This window comes from Varroa destructor, unplaced genomic scaffold (genome assembly GCF_002443255.2).
Source record: "Varroa destructor unplaced genomic scaffold, Vdes_3.0 BEIS01000002.1, whole genome shotgun sequence".
NCBI classification, from domain to species: Eukaryota; Metazoa; Arthropoda; class Arachnida; order Mesostigmata; family Varroidae; genus Varroa; species Varroa destructor.
In genome coordinates, this window is record NW_019211455.1 from 51373173 (window position 1) to 51389651 (window position 16479).

The window sequence follows — 16479 nt, forward strand, 5'->3', positions numbered from 1 at the left end:
CGTGTTCAACAAGTAAAACTAATTGTACCAGCTAAGGGTTATTCGTATAACCTGATTATATTTAAATTCATTCTTAATAGCTCAGCAAACATGGCGCAGGAGACGCGAAGTCTGTCGCTCGAAGTGTACATTATATTCGATGAATCTTAAATAACAGATTAACATATGCCCGCCGGCAAATCAAAATGTCAGATTCTAGTGGCCATTTCTCATTAATATGGTCTATGCGCATTCGCTGTTTTTGAGTCAACCTTCCACAAGCTGAGGTAGAAAGTGTCTAGCTGAAAGGCGGCGTGTAAGATAAATGATCATGATTTCCAGGTTTAATCTTCAGCTGAACCTTGTCCGCTACCGGGCAGTTGTCTTGAATCTGTTTGAATACGCTTATATTCTCTATTCATAACATTAAACGCTCACAGTAATTCCTTACATGTCACTGGAAATACGTAGTTCGTATGTTTGAGCAAAACATACGAACAGGCTGCCAATAACGAAGAATATATTTAAAAAAAAAACGAATGCTATATAAATATTGTATAATATATAAATGGGCTATTTATGCTATCGAATTAAGGTCGAGTAGTTCAATCAACTCGATCTAGAGGGCATCTTATACAGTTGTTAGTATTCATTTTACGCATCTGCCTGCTGTGCTTGATAATATAATAGATGCTAATACTATATAGATGCTTTTAACAATTTATGACTATGTTATTTGTGACTATGAAAGCATATGTTTGTGTATGTCTGTGCGTGTTATGGTCAATTGTTACATGATGATGATGATGATGATGATGATGATGATGATGATGATGGTGATGGTGGTGGTGATGATGAGGCCGCCGCTAGCAAAATCGGCGCGCTATTTGTATGCACCGCGACAAAGCCAGGCCTATGAATTATTAACCAAACTAGTGGCTGCCCGTTATTTGGCGATCATCAGCCGTCGTTGAATACTATTCAGCTCGGGTACAAATGATACAGCGGATGCACTATTTCAGACGCTCAGACAAGCAGGCAGGTGGACAGATGGAACGTGCTGCTTGGAATGAGCTCTCGTCCGACATTCTAGCCGTCCCAGAGCTCGCTCGGTGATGGCAAATCACCGGCTTCGGCCACACGGTTCAGCTGTCGTACGGCCTCCAAACGGATAGATACTATAGATATCGCTATTACGACCTGCTGATGTTGTTGCCGCCGCTGCCAGTGCTCACAGCAACAGCAAGACACTGCTGCTGTATCACCCCTCGCTCCTACGAATGGCAGGGCCCCTTGCCCTCATCTTTAGTGTTACCCCGCGTCGCTCGGGACTTCGGGTCGGAACAGTTCGCCGGCCACAGACCAGCTAACGGTAAAACGCGCGAACGGCCCGGCTAGGCAAAACTACAGTTTGGCTGCCGCGCCGTCCCTCCAATGCAGTGGAAGAAGTTCGTCATTCCAGAGTGATTTCAGCCTTGAAGCAAAGAGCACCAACAGTCGACCGCTACTTAGGTCCACAGAAAGGCCCCTTCTATTGCGTCATGCCAGTCTTTTGACTTCAGCTATCGGTCGAATAACGCTACCGCAAGTAGTCATCGATAGAAGAAAATAGCATCGTGCGCTCTTGCTTAGCACAGCCCAGTTTACCCATCCGAGACTTCTGTCTGGAAGTTTACAACAGATAATATATTACAGTTTATTCCAGTTCCGGTGAAACTAGAATGTGGTACATAATGGGTGTAATTGTTTAAACAGCAATCTTGACAACTGATAATCGGCAAGATGTACATTTAGACAAGTCGAACGCGATTTGCTTTAGTATTTGCTTTCGGACTGGAGGGACGTCCTGAAACCCTGGCCTCCTTACATTTATTTATATGTGACCATCCTGGAACTCGCGATTGTTGGAACGTTTAAAGGCGGTCAGTGCGTCCCCCCCGCAGGCCTTGAAAGACTGTAGAAGTACACGGAGTACCTCTTTCGAGTAACCGTACCAACCGGTTCAGTTCTATTTTCACTGCTGTCACAGTTCCATTTCTTTTATAATATTTCACTGCTTTCGATATTATCGTGTGCTTTCACTGTGTGAACACTCATGCTGTGATCAGTGGCGCGTATCTCGGTACACGGGAAGTCCGTGATGTTAAAAACAAGATAAAAGCGACGACGTTCCTAACGAGATCGTTCATATCGGTCCGGTCTCCTGTGCGCCATCGAAGTGCGTGGTCATCGGCACCGTGGTGTCACCGAAGCAAGGTAACGACTGCACGTCATCGAACCTCTATTAGGAATATTTAGGGACGGGTATTGCTTGTGGTGCGAAAATCAACAGCTTCCTGGGAAAACTGAAATAATTTGTGAAGCCGTGGTCAATAGCTGGCCAGTAGAACGGGTTGGTCTTACGTCTGTATAATTTAGCGGTGTTTGATGTGTTTATTTAGTTTGTTACTAAGTGACACTATCCAGTTGATCGATTGCTGTGCAGTGCTGAGCAGTACATGGTAATAATTTCACATCAGCTATATACAGTTGGGAAAAATGAGGATGCTACTCGTTCGCCACAATCGGTCTAGGATCTACCTAGGACTGGTTGTTGCTTTCGTGGTCCTGGCTAGGGCGGCCGAAGCTCAAAATGATACAACGACACCAGGAGAGGTAAGTAGATTTATGATTTTACATTAGATATTATTATGTCTCATTCCTACAACAGTAAGTCACATAATCGCGCTGTTGGCTGTAGGCAGATATGTTTCCTAACAAAATGTGTTGGCCAATACGCTGATGTTTGGCTTTGTCGAAACGTGTAGTATATCAAAGGAATCTATTGTCAGCCGTAGTGGTCTGAAGAACGGGGCTCTAGTTGTGCCTATTAGCACAAGATATAGTAGCACTTACAATGATTATTAATTGCACTTTCTGTGCGGTAGTGTCAGATAAAATCCATTCAGATGGCACATCCTGGACAAAGCCGGAGCTGATAATCCGGCACAGTATGAGCGGCCTTTTTATGGTAACTGAACAGAGAAGCCGCTTACATCGTCCTGCTTCATAATAACGAAGTCCTTTCGGCCAGACTCAGACTAAGTATGGCCGATCCGGGAAACGTTTCTTCTACGCTAACCTACGCTGACTTTTGTTCATCATGCGTAACGCTGCAACATAGTTAATTTCGGTATAACGTTAGACCCGGCCCCATACTAGGAGCAAACAAACTCAAGCGGATAAGAACGTCCGACACAAGATCTGCTTAAACGGACGTTTTATTTCTACTTAAAAGAACATAAAGAAAAAATCCGCAGCTATGTATCTGTTCATAATTGTGTCTTTAGCGAATTTCATAAAGATAATTTAAATTGAGCTTAACTGATCATTTAAAAAAATAGAACATAGCCGTCTGAATACGGCGATATTAGAACCTAACTCACCAGCGTTTATTATTGCAACATTTATTTCCGCTTGCAACTTAATAAGCTAATCTAATACTTACTTGTATTTACCACAAAAGTTCAGAGCTAATGTTCGCGTAAGGTCGAACCACGACTGCAATAAGGTCTCGTTTTTGCGGGCACTTCTATCGATACGAGACAACAGTTAACTTGCAATTACGCTAACGTAATTTCATTGCTTCAACCATATCGATCCGAAAGTCGACCTTAAGATGAGACACAATTTTCGAATGGGCACCGTAGCCTTAGCAAACTTGGCTATTTAGGCTATTGCTCAACAGCATACATATTTAAGCGATGCTATTTCCGATGCTGCGTGTCCGCAGATCTACTTTGCTACTTTATTGATTACGCATGAGACGTTTTCATTGAGCGCTTCCAGCCAGATATAAATACGATTCTGTTCAAACGTACAATACGTCTGAACATTTAGTAAATTCAGCGCGGAGTAGCAAAAAGCTTTTCAAGTATGTTTCAAAATTTCTCGAATACATTACGAAATAAGAATAATACGTGCAAGATTTTTAAAGGACAAAATCGACCGTAACAGTTTCGCGGGCTATCAGCACACATGGGTGCGTTAGCAAATACGCCGGCAGCAGCAATAGTCAACACGACTCCTTATTGCTTAGCAACAGGACAGCTGTATATATTCTATATATTCACTCTGTTGTTTATGAGAGCGGGTGCTTATTTTTTAAGACATTCATTAATAACAACCTCTACGAAGTTGACTTTGTCTCATCATAACATAGGACAGCCGTTGCCGCTTTCGGTGTATGTGTGTCTATATATATAAAGCAAATATTGATTTTCGAAGAGACGAGCCTCGAATCACCCACAGCTATCGCGAAACTATGAGCGTAATTATTATTGTGAGTCATCTTTGAAGCGACAACACTTCGTAAGGTGACGCTTTTTTTCGTGACTGTTATGGAGTCGAATGAAGTTTTCGATGTTATTCCATGTTCATCGCGCATGGCTTCGTAGCTTCTTTACATTCAAATGCGTTAGCCGACCAGCGTAAACAAAAAGTGATAAAGGACTAAGTGTTACGTATTATAAATAAGCAACGGGTTACACACGCAAGTTATTGCGCTGGAAAGATCGCCATTGTCAGACGAGGACGGTCGAGCGATGTGCTGCTTTAACGGCCGCTAACTTCTCCGGCCGATCGATATGGACAGATAGTTAAACCTGGGAAATTAATCGACGAATAGCCTCTGCGAGCGTCGTTTACGTTGACGTACAGCTTTAAAATGCTGTTTTCGAATATATCTTTTTCCCTAACAGTTATTCTAACGCATAGCAATAAATTGGGTCTGCTCGGACATTGAGGAGCCGGTTCGGTGGCAAGATGCGGTTAAAATGACACCGAGACATAACTTTCTATCATTAATGCTAGCTACACCTAATGTAAGCTGTTATAGAAGTGAAACGAAGAATGAGTCTTTCGTCGTATTGAAGGTAAGCGCGGGAAATATTGATTACACAAAAATGGCTATAGATAATATGTAAAGCCACATTGTTGCACAAAGGTTCGCTTTGTCGAGCAAATTGCTAGGTTAGCAGTTCGGGGAACCTTAATGGAAGAGTATATAACTTGTTCGCTTCAAATTTATCTACTTTACGTGCGTAAATCCATCGATTCAACATGCTGCTTAAAATCTATATGATGTAGTGATCTATTTATATTGGCGGCGCCCGCCCGTGGCGAGCGCATTCAGGAAAAGCTAAACTTGCTACCGAAAAATGTGAAACGATAAGGATTCGGAGCTTAGTAAAAGGAACCTATGCAACGACTATTTAAACTAGACTAATCGTCGTCATTTACTTGGCAAGGCACTTTGGGGAGTCGTTTCATTGAGAACAAGCAATCGTTTATCATACACGCATGTTGCGCTCATTTTACTTTTATGCAATTCAACTGATTTGAACTAGATTTAATTAGCACGCAAGCGTAGACTATGATTATGTATGCTGTATTATTCAGCTGTGCTTAAATTAGCCATTCAGACATCTGTGTGCTCAATAGATTTCACCGCACACTTCGCCGACAAGCCTACATTCTATAACTAGAGAATCAATTGCAAGTTAGATTTACAATTCCCATTTGCCTAGAGCCCTGTAAGGTACGAAAGCAGTTAAGTTCTCAAACGGTATCACCGCATTTGGTCCCAATTAGACGAGACCGCTGGCGAGACAATGCACTGGCGCAGGCTGTTATACCTAACGAAGGACTAGTGCATAGGGCAACTATACTTGTTGATACACATACCTACATCTATTTGTGTTTACATGCGATCAACTTCTGCAGTAGAAGTGTCACGTTAAAACATCGAACAGAAACACCCTGACATTGTTTTGATGCCCGTAGCAACTACGTTTAAATTTAGATGCGCGAAGCCTACGGCAGCTCTCGTAGCATGATCGAAATCGAATATGTCATTGGTTTATTTTACATTCTGATACAAATTGTAAAAGGCACTGCATCCATGGCACATATTAGACACTTCCAGCGCTCTAATCATGCGTGTCCTAAACCTACCGTGCAGCCTAACACGTGTTATCTTGTAGAGGTTTGAACTAACAGGATAATGATACACTGAAGCAGCAGGCCCTTCTGGTAGTACATATTATGACACCGAAATGGATCCTTTGAAAAGGTCAAAAGCGAGCACTGGTCGCGCGACTATTGGCCATAGAAAAAAATGTCTAATTAGTTGAACTGCGCTTGGGCAACCTGTACGATGCGATTGTTGATGAAATGTTATTATGGTCCGAATGTCTGTGATTTGTCTTCTGCTCTTGCTATAAACAGATAAAATATAGCTAGGAAGTCCGCCATAATGGCGGAATCGCCAAATGTGTCTTAGATACAAACACGCTCTTATAACATTCGAGTGGTGTCGACAACCCGTCCTGCTCTGTTGAAACCACAGCAATACATTTCATATAAGTTTCATCGTACGTACAACGCATAACTTCCTTTTCAAATGTTAGCTTGTAGGGAACCAACTTAGCATTGATTATCAAGTTAATGCAGTATCTATTCATTATACAGGCACATCTATTATAGATTATTATAGAACTCGACTTGGTGTTCTGAATCAACGTAATATTTTCTGTAAATTTAACATTCACACTGCAAGACAGGACGACCGACTCTGTTTATCAGCGTCTCGATAAGTATCTATTCTCGGCTGACCTACAGATATGACCCACCGCACGTGCCCCTGCCAACGCTTCAAGCGTAAATAGAAATGTCTGAAACAAACTCCTCACCCTCTAGTTAACCGGCGCCATGTACGGCAAAACGAAGACACACCTCAGCTCTACATGGTTCTAATTTTGCGGTTACTGGCTATTTTAGTTAGTCATATGTTGAGTTCGGTCACATAGGTGTGAACATAGTTAAATGATCGGTAGGAAACACTTCAAACACATCGAGTCAAAGTGCCCTGTGGTGCTACTTGCTTCCTAACCTACATATAACCTCGATTAGGACTCCCGCGTTGGGAGTTATCATGCATCTGTCTTCTCTTATCAGCAATGGTACCCCAGTAGCAACGATGTCACTCGTCTATTCGGCAGAGAGGTCTAAGATCAGACAGTTACTGATCTGTGAGCTGTGGGCGTTTAGCAGGCGATGCGGCGTAGTGACGGTTCACCAATTGAGCAAAGCGTAGTAATACCTGCTCGTTGAGGCTCTCATCCTAAGGCTTCTTGCTAGATTTTGTCTTGGGATAGAGGGCTGCAATGCTGCTTTGCCTACTCAAGCGACAAAACGATCAGCTGCGGCCAGACCGCTGCGTTCCCGCCAAAAAATAGCACCAGCGTAACCCCACGGGATAGTAAGCAATACAGTGTGGTTTTTCGTGGGCCACACCATATTGCCTAGGATTGTTTAGCTCTAGCAGACGATTCGGGTAGAATCGGTCGTCTAATGAGGATCAAATTGAAAACCATCAGCGACGAGCACCCAGTCATTTGCAGGCACTGAAGTTACCTGTTATAACCGTCCGTGTGTTCTTTACAACGACCTGGCGAGTCGCACCAGATCATTATAACGCGTAACGATCACGGCCATTTTTTACTGCTGATCCGGTTCGGTGACGTAACAGGCAAAAGTTGCTACAGCCAGCTATAGCTAAATGAGTATTATATCAAATACGTCAATGGTGACAGTCATAGTACTAACTGTTATCGTAGTAAATCGCCCATCGGGCCAACGAAATATCAGGGCAGATAGCCGTAAAATGATAGCTTTTCAGCCAGCCATTACAGTTGTGTTTCATAATTATGACATCAGCATGCGCTTTCTCTGCGCTGGGTCCCAGTTATTTCACTACTCCAGCGTACGTTGGTTATACTGCCTTCGGTTGGGGTGCTACAGGGTAGTTGGGTTTTCGCTCTATCGATTTTCTTTTTAGCGTTACCATTGCCGATCGCTATACATTTTATTTATGTGCAGTGGACAAATCACAGTTGTTTGTTTTACCAGAATTAGCAATAGCGTACCTGAGGGCCCACGACTGTGTAAATGATGCGCGAGTTCAAGAAGTTTCAAGCCGCAGTTTGTGACTGCGGCAGCTGACTCTGTCGGAAACAATCGTAAAGAGCTATCTAGTTGCTAGACGTTGATATCTGTACGTCACTTCGCTACGGCAAAAGCCACTGAGCTAGAAATGAAAACTATCGATAAAGTTCTCACGGGACCAGCCAGTGAGCGGCGTAGTGTCAGCGCAATTACCCTGGAGACCCAGGCAAGGAAAAACCTGAAATGATGCTTACAGGTAAACGATGTGCTGGCCTGATCTGCTCAGATGCTATCCGTGATATGTCTACATAGATTTACACGCAAATCATGCAAGCTCTTTGTGCCCGTCTACGCCGTGTCCTATTACAAATATATTAATATGTTTTATACAGTTGGTAGCAAGGGTGGCAATTCGCCATTTTGCGGTACGGTTATGATGACCCAACAAATTTGCCTATGCACGAAGATACTAAAGTTCAATTGACTTCCATCAAACGATCTGCACCTGCACGAACTTAGTACTTATGTTAGCAACATTACATTGCTATACACTGGAGCGCACGCGATTTTTAGCCAGCAGTGTTTATATGGCTAATCGTTCTTCATTCGTATGGCCTGATGTAGAGTCTTAGCCTTAATCTCATTAAAATTAAGATAGACTCAATGAGACTTCAAGCAATGTACTTAAGATAAAGAAGGAGGATTTTCGCCAATCTCTATCTTTGATTGCAGACTTCGCCGTACATCCGGCATCAGCTGGAGTATCTGTGTATCAACAACAGTTCCTATTCATAGTTTATATAACAAGATGTAAAAGTACGCAAAATGTAGCTTATGTTCGAGCACGAAGGATTTAGGTAACAGAAATAGTATTTTTGCCCAAGGCATAATGCTTGTTTGCAATAATGATAATTTACTTCGTTGACGTTTTCGAGAGCGCAAGACTGTGTCCGTGTACGAATTATCCGTCTTACACGTCTGGTTGTCTTCATGCTTGTCCAGCATCTTCAACGCTAGATACCAACAAGTTCACTGAGGAGGCCTCACGGTACTATTCGGTCGCATTTGTCAGGACTAAGCCCGATCGTTTACCATATGGACCGCTAGAACGTGACAGTAATTTGAATTAATAAAATTCCTATTATCAAATTTGGTAAGCTAACATTGGAGACTTGACGTTCGCATACAGACCTTCGCTAGTGGCAAGAGCGCTAATGCGACCCATTTCACGCATGATAATTCAATTGGACGCCAATAATCACTAATAACAGATGTGTGTTTAAAGAAAATCTATAAAGTAGTAGATTTATAAACAATCGATAAAACTGAAGGTCGGTAAAGTTCGAGTTACCACTGAGCAAGACTGCCTGACTCTGCAGGCTTTGCAGGAGGTTCACCAGTTGTGGTACCGAAGACATTTAACCTAATCAATAAATCAAGATAACAGCAGAGTTGTATTTGGGCGCTAGCTATGGCGCGAATTCAGTGGGGTAATCTGTGTTAAGCGAAAGTATGTAAAGTATACATTCAGAAGAGTAAATGACGCACGCGTCAAAGAGGATACCGTTTGAAGCAGGAGAACTACATGATTTGGGAATATAATCTCGGATCCTAAACGTATTGCGCGGCGTGCATGTCGCGGGAATGTATGACGGACTAGCTTGTCTTGGAGGACGAAGCAGCTCATGCCGGTTAAACTATGATCATAGTTACTGAGATAATCGAGGTGGTAGATATTCGTTTTTAACTTGCGTAAGTTCCGATCTAATAACAGCATCTACCTGTATGATCCTCAAATAATCAAACGTAAGCATTTGAGGACCGTAGTTTTGAAGATTGATGTTAGCGTGTAGCGATTTGGGACTTGGCAGTCCGAGGTATACAGTGGGGCTAATAAAGTGGGCAAATGGTTGTTTATCGATCAGTCGTTTTGATTAAATGAATGAACAAAAAATGATCTAAAACGATTATACAATACATTGAATCATACATGTTTAACTATTTTAAACCAACTGGTATACTAATAGAAAATACTCCCCAGTAAAAACCTAACTCAGGCACAATTAGTTTGATTTTTATATAGGTTTTTTCCGTAAGTTCCCCATTCACTACGTCACCCGTCTAGGCGGTCTGCGTGCAGCTTTTTCTGGAAGCATATCGAAAAGAGTTGTTGTAGTATTGTGGGCTTTAACTTTCAAAACACCGTAATTTTTCTATTTTTGATCCTATTGAAAAATATCATCAAAAAAATCAGCGACCGTGAGTTGAGTTCTAGTTTGCCACTACGAAGATATTGGAGTGTACATTTATAGAAAAATACATTATTTATATATTATTATAATCCTAAGCATTACATAATAGCTAAAGTGTCGATAACCACTGAAGATACATGACTGTCGCTTTTGGCAGGTATGGCATCATTACACATTAAAATGAATTCGCAGATCGTTTAAGATAAGCTTCAGTCATTATTACATAACTGTCTTCTTCGCTTTAACTATAATCGTAATCAAGCAAACGACAACTAAGTTATTCAACTTTTATTCAGGGCTCATTCCAGGAATATCCTTGTATCGTTCTTTCCTGTTGCTGGCTATTTGTCCGCAGAATAATGGTGATTGTTTGTTGTTCTTTGTGAAGAAAGAAGATATAGCTTATCCCTAGAAGACGTCGCGTGATCTTAGGATGTAGTCGTTCAGTGAGTTGATTAAGCCAGATAAAAGTAAAATGTACATTTTACCAAAGGTGCCTTCTTTGGGCAACGTTTTAAATTAGAGCTGTATTTAATGTTGGTTTTCGCTCATAATCTTGTAACGGCGCTTGAATGGTCCAGTTTCTCGATCCGGCCCAGCCAGACCCGTTTTTTCGGGACTTCGTTGGCGTCGGCACACGTCGGTGTACGGCGAAACGTGTGTCAGTATCGTCGAATGTCGTGCCGCCTTATTCCTCCGTCATTATTAAAGATCCATACTATCGTTAAATCCATCAGTTTTTCCTCTTCTTTAAGTGGAGTCAGTTTTTGCGCTGGCCATTGGATTAAGCGTCGGCCGCAATCGTTTAGTAGATTACGCCTGTCTTTTTTATCTAATTCAGGGGCTTACCTTAAGCGGAAGAAACGACTATTTTTTCGTTCAACGAAACCGTCAAAGTATTGCAACAGCAGCTGCTGAGCTACGTGTTAATACGCTACATGATCGCGCTACAGGAGTAGCGACGCATGACGACCAAAATATGGCGCGCATGGTAGTAAATGTATCGGGGATTCGTATTTTACGCTGCAATTCTAAAATTCTCCGTATATGATCTCAGCCTGGTAATAACAGAGATCTAGCTTTGTTTTACGTAATAATATTATATATAGGAGCGAAATGGTTGATGCAAATTGTAAAATGTTCATGGGTCATCATAAATCAAGTGATAGGCTCCATGCTGCTACCATTCATTTAGTGAGATTTCAGCTTAGAAATTATTTTTTGTCCCATCGTTGAATACCTTTGCGGTTTTTGGCCTAAAAATAATAATTACTGAGTGCGTCATGGCTGTTTTTCCTTTTAGTAATCATCATTCATTTTAGTAACATTAAAAATTTTAGAATCAGGCCTTAAAATTAAGTAACTCAACCATCCAGGCTATGAACTGTTTAACATAAGCTACATAACACTTCTTTGCTACGACCCTGTGCTTAAATCGTTTTGCTCTTATTATTCCCAAAGGCCTGATTGTATCATTTGTTTGATTGTCACGCATTGTTCTTCTAATATGGCAAAGCGGTCTAGGTAACAAATTTGAATATAAAACAAAAAGGGGCAAGCTGGTATACCTACGGCACTATCTGAGCCTCCATAAAGCAACGCTTCATCAATGGTTGAAATGGCAGACTTCCGTTATAAGACGCTACGTGGCTTTTATAGAGGACATCGCACCCTCTATAGAACAGGTTGGACATGGACGATTCGCAGAAACCTAGGGTTCGTCCTTTGTAATAAACTGTTCATTCTTTTTTATCCAAATAATTTGTAAATGTCTGCGTGAATATATCTGACACCCTTACGTAGCACAAAGTTTCTGAACTATCAGATACACATACTGGTAAAGGCTATTCTATAGAGACCTAATTTCATGGTATACTCTGTGGATTAGGGAATGATAGTGACACTTCGCTTTGATCCAAATGGCCCCCGAAAAACTACTGAGTGCAAAGTCGCCTCTCTAGAATTTTCTGTCGATGAGACACATATTTTTTTTAACTTATACACCACTTGCCAAGCTTTAGACTAATAAGCTGCTATAATGATTAGAAAACATTTTTTGCAAGCTAAAAATGTGCCTGCTATTCTTGCAAATTATATTTATGATACAAACATGTTATTTGCTCCCAGCACCACTATCAAGATTCAGTTTGCGCACGCAAAAAGGCACGTTTTTGTCGCACGACTAATCTTATGGTTGTAGGAGTGCTCATAGAAACATAGAACATCTATCCATTTTCTGACAAGGCAATCTATTAAAGTTTACAGTTGCATCTCTCTGTTGTTGTTGCTGCTATAGATAAACAAAACGTCTTTTGTTTTTTTTTCTGTGAAACTTAACCGTCGTCAATCACGGAATAGTTTACGTCCAGCAATTACAAATTATATAGAATTCTTGTTCTCCATGCTGAATACTCTGTGACTGGGACAACTACTTCTACATGTGCACTGATAGTTTATGCCGTCTGAGGGGTTCAACTGAAGTTGTTTTTGCATTAGCGTTAGGTGGCAATGAGTCGTGTGGCTGCCGATGCCAATCCGAGCAGACACGCGACCGAAGGCTACAATCAAAGGGGAGCAAGGTAGAGCCTATCTAAGTAACCTAGGAATGATTCATAAGCGTTTATTTATGCAAATAAAATTCTTCAATCGAACAGGAACTATGAGTGCCGCATTTTAACTCGATTGTAACTCTTCCTGCAACTATTCAATACATTCTATTATATTTTATTAAGCTAACATTCTTATCGCTGATATTGAAGAGGTTATTGTGTATTCGACAGTTTACTATAGCAGCCTTACCTTATATTTATTTTTATTCAAATCCATAGTTGAATTGTACCTTATTTCAAAGGTCGGTCAGATGTCTACAGGTAATGGCGGCAACATTCAGCTTGTCAGTATTTCAGCAGACGATCACGATGTCGCTGTGGCAATGGCTTAACTCCGTAATTTACATAAGCTTTCAACGGGGAATATGTTAGAGCTTATAATTGTGCCTTCTAGTCTTTTACCTATCTATAAATCAACTTTAGCTTTGTGACAGTATAAGGTAAGGTATATTAATGGCATTCGATACAAACGTATTAAAACTTCATTGGGCCTTTCCAATTGTGAAAAGACTTTATAGCAACGTTCAGACACTTTTTACTGGGTAATATCAAGTGCTATTCAACTGCTCCCATTTAGCAATTTAAACATCGATACGTTTTCTCAACGCGTAGCAACGCTTTCAGCGCGTGTCATTTATTTCCAAAACACCGGTCTATATGATAACACACGACCTGAACAGATCTGCTCCCAACCTGTACAATTAAATTATACTATTCTCCCAATGGGTCCGTGTTTATTTACAATAACGACTATTAAATTTCTACAAAGCTAAAAAACAAAAAAAAAACGCTAATACCCATTTCAACCACATATATAGCAATATTAAATCAACAGTGTTGTTTTCCCACCATAGGAAACCGATATGTCACACAACGTCCGAATATATGTACCTTCTGTATATTTTACACACTGTTGCATTGGCCTTTGTCACCCCCATCAGACCGACAATGACGCTGCCGCGTATCTTCCGCGGTCGTCATTGTGTTTGAGCTCGACATTGATTGCAGTTTGTCTGCTGGCAACCATCAACAGAAGTAACTTTCATTCACTTCACCGCCCACCCGTCTTCCTAGCCTAATTTCTACGGTATCGCCTTTGTCCATAAACTGTCAGTTGTCTTCGATGTGTTCTATTGGTATTAAAATATAGATACAATACTGTGTCCGAACTGAATATGATTGAAGATTGAGACACTGATCAGAAGAAAATGCTGTTTATGGGCAATACTAACTGTGAGAAGCAGCAGCTTCGGGCAATATCGGATAGTGTCGAACGAGTTCGTTTGTCAGTGTTCAGCGCTGGCGGAAAAGAACACATTCGCTAGAAGTTAGGCACAAAAAAGTTCTGACCGATTCGCTCCCCTTCGATCCACCATCGCTGGCGAAAACGTTCAAGCAAATCTGCTACGTTATATAACATAGCTATCGTCATGCCTGTTACGAAGTTCGCGCTTTTCGATAGCTAATGCTTTATATACGCGCAAGCCATAATGCTGTATGCCAAACCGCCATTGCCCGTCACAGAATTTTGACGGGCGCATCAAGACCTTTATCAAAAGCTTCAGCGGCAGTGAAAGCTTATCGAACTTTAAGAGCATATCATTAGCATTACCATCACCGGCATCAACGTCGACTTCAGCTTCAGAACGGAAAGTACCACATTACAGCCAATTACTAGTGTCGATGAGATAAACACAATGTCGTTTGGACGAATGCTACCTAACAATTGTCGATGGCTTTCTGACTAAGTAAACTAGTAATGTAACACATATTTAAGAAGCAATCAAAAATAACAGATTTGTTTATCTAATTCAATCTGTACTATTGAACAAACAGATATTTGTTTGTTCTCTTTAAATGTTAAGAGTAATTTGTAAGTTACAAAATCAGGGTCGCACAAAAAATCGAATAGTAAAGAAATGAGGTGGCCCAGTAAGCCAATCATTATTATACTGTTGACAAGTAATGGGATGCCGACAAATGGCGTAAATATTCGTGGCAAGATAATTAAGGGAAGAGAATTAGCTACAGTAATTAAAATGCAACTGTATTATTACGTTGTTATTATCTATAATAGATATACCCATCTAGCAAGGTCGCGTAAATAATCCTTCAAAATTGGGTGGACTGGAACAAATCGCTGGTTTAAGAGTAAGACCTCTTTAACGACCAATTAGATCAGGTCAAATATATAGGTAGCATATATCCGCCAAAAATAGTGCGTTCGGTGGTTTTGCCAAGGACTGAGCGAAAAATTCTATTATAAAAAAAAAGAAAGCATCAAACATCGTGCTTGAGAACTAACAGTCTTAGTTGCAATTTATGCTCCGACAACAGCAGATACTACTTCCACTTACCATAACTTATACTTAGTCCCTGCGTTATATCAGGTTGACTGAATATTATTACATCATAATCAATCATCATGCTAGCGATTACAATATTTTGGAATTCATTGATTCGTTTAGCGACTATATCGAACTTGAGTGGTAGAACAAAGTATAGCATACAATCTCTAAAGCTGTAGCAACTTTGTAAATATTGTTTCTGTTTTGTAAACCTAACAAAACTCTAATGTGTCTCGACTCTGCAGGTTTAACAAAATGCTTTTTATTAAATAATATTTTTAGACTGACGATACGACAACGACCGAAGAACCAACGACAACGCTTGTGCCAGTTCGTCAAGCCTGGGCGAAGCTCGAAAATGGAATGAAGAAGGTTATTGATGAACAACTCAGGTAAGCCTTTGCCTAGAACGTCATCAGGACGCCTCATATAGGCGGCCTGAGGGGGTCGCTCTCAGTGAAGAAAAACTGGCGGCAAAATTTAACGTTGTCGCTGGTATAAATTCACACCCAACCAAAAAATATTAGCCGATTTTAGCCGATAGAGCATTACAATTATTTCTATATATTTCATTCGTTACTATGTTCTTAATACAGGAAATTTTTGCCACGGATGTTACGCGCCTCATCAGAGGCCGATATGAGTGCTGAATGCCAGGCTGCTAACTTCAAACTGTTCCAGGGACTCCGTGGCCTGAAAGCTTGGGCTTTTCAGAGTGAGTAAATAAATAGGCCTACTTCGAATCGATACCTTTTATTGTACGTGCAAGTGCTCGACATGATTATATGACACGTAAGTCACGAGATAGACCGACTTTCCATTACATTTTAATATAAAAACGAGTTTCTAAAAATAATAGATACCGTAAGCTTTATATCTAGCGTAAAGTATTACTTATTTTTAAGCACTGCGCATTTTGTCCCATGGCGAGCACGCTGTGTATTTGGTATATATCAAAGCTTACGGAGAATTTAGCATCATTTGTCCTATCTGTACTAATCAAATTGAAACGTTCCGTGGATGTTGACTTTATTCACGGCATCGTATGTACTCAGCCGCGGATGGGCGTCAAAACTGCTTCCAGAAATTTTATTTTAGAACACGCCTCTAGCACGGCGTAAATGCGCCCAATAGATCTGATCTTTTTTTACGTATATTGATTGTCAAAATAACCTATGCATATCTTGTTTCACACATCTCTATGAATTGTAACGCAGAAAGGTTGAACGGGACGCTTTCTGGTCATGTGTTTCGGCCAGTTTGGGATCAAGACGGCGTATGGAGGGCGGCATAACTGCGCGCCCT

General features: G+C 40.9%; 1 protein-coding gene across 5 annotated transcripts in view; it reads left to right on the plus strand.

The window, feature by feature from the left end:
• Nucleotides 1–1323: 1323 nt before the first annotated feature.
• The window catches only part of LOC111244587 (nose resistant to fluoxetine protein 6-like), a 45051-nt gene continuing 29895 nt past the window's right edge, over nucleotides 1324–16479 (plus strand). The window contains exons 1-4 of one of the 5 annotated variants that reach the window (XM_022791834.2): nucleotides 1330–2235; nucleotides 2421–2634; nucleotides 15457–15566; nucleotides 15771–15889. In XM_022791834.2, coding sequence (XP_022647569.1) covers nucleotides 2518–2634; nucleotides 15457–15566; nucleotides 15771–15889 — 346 coding nt within the window. In that variant the 5' untranslated portion in view covers nucleotides 1330–2235; nucleotides 2421–2517. Of the gene's footprint in view, nucleotides 2635–4313; nucleotides 4893–6275; nucleotides 6393–15456; nucleotides 15567–15770; nucleotides 15890–16479 lie in introns of those variants that run through there. The other 4 variants (XR_015322207.1, XM_022791833.2, XM_086981544.1 and 1 more) reach the window with 4 other exon arrangements.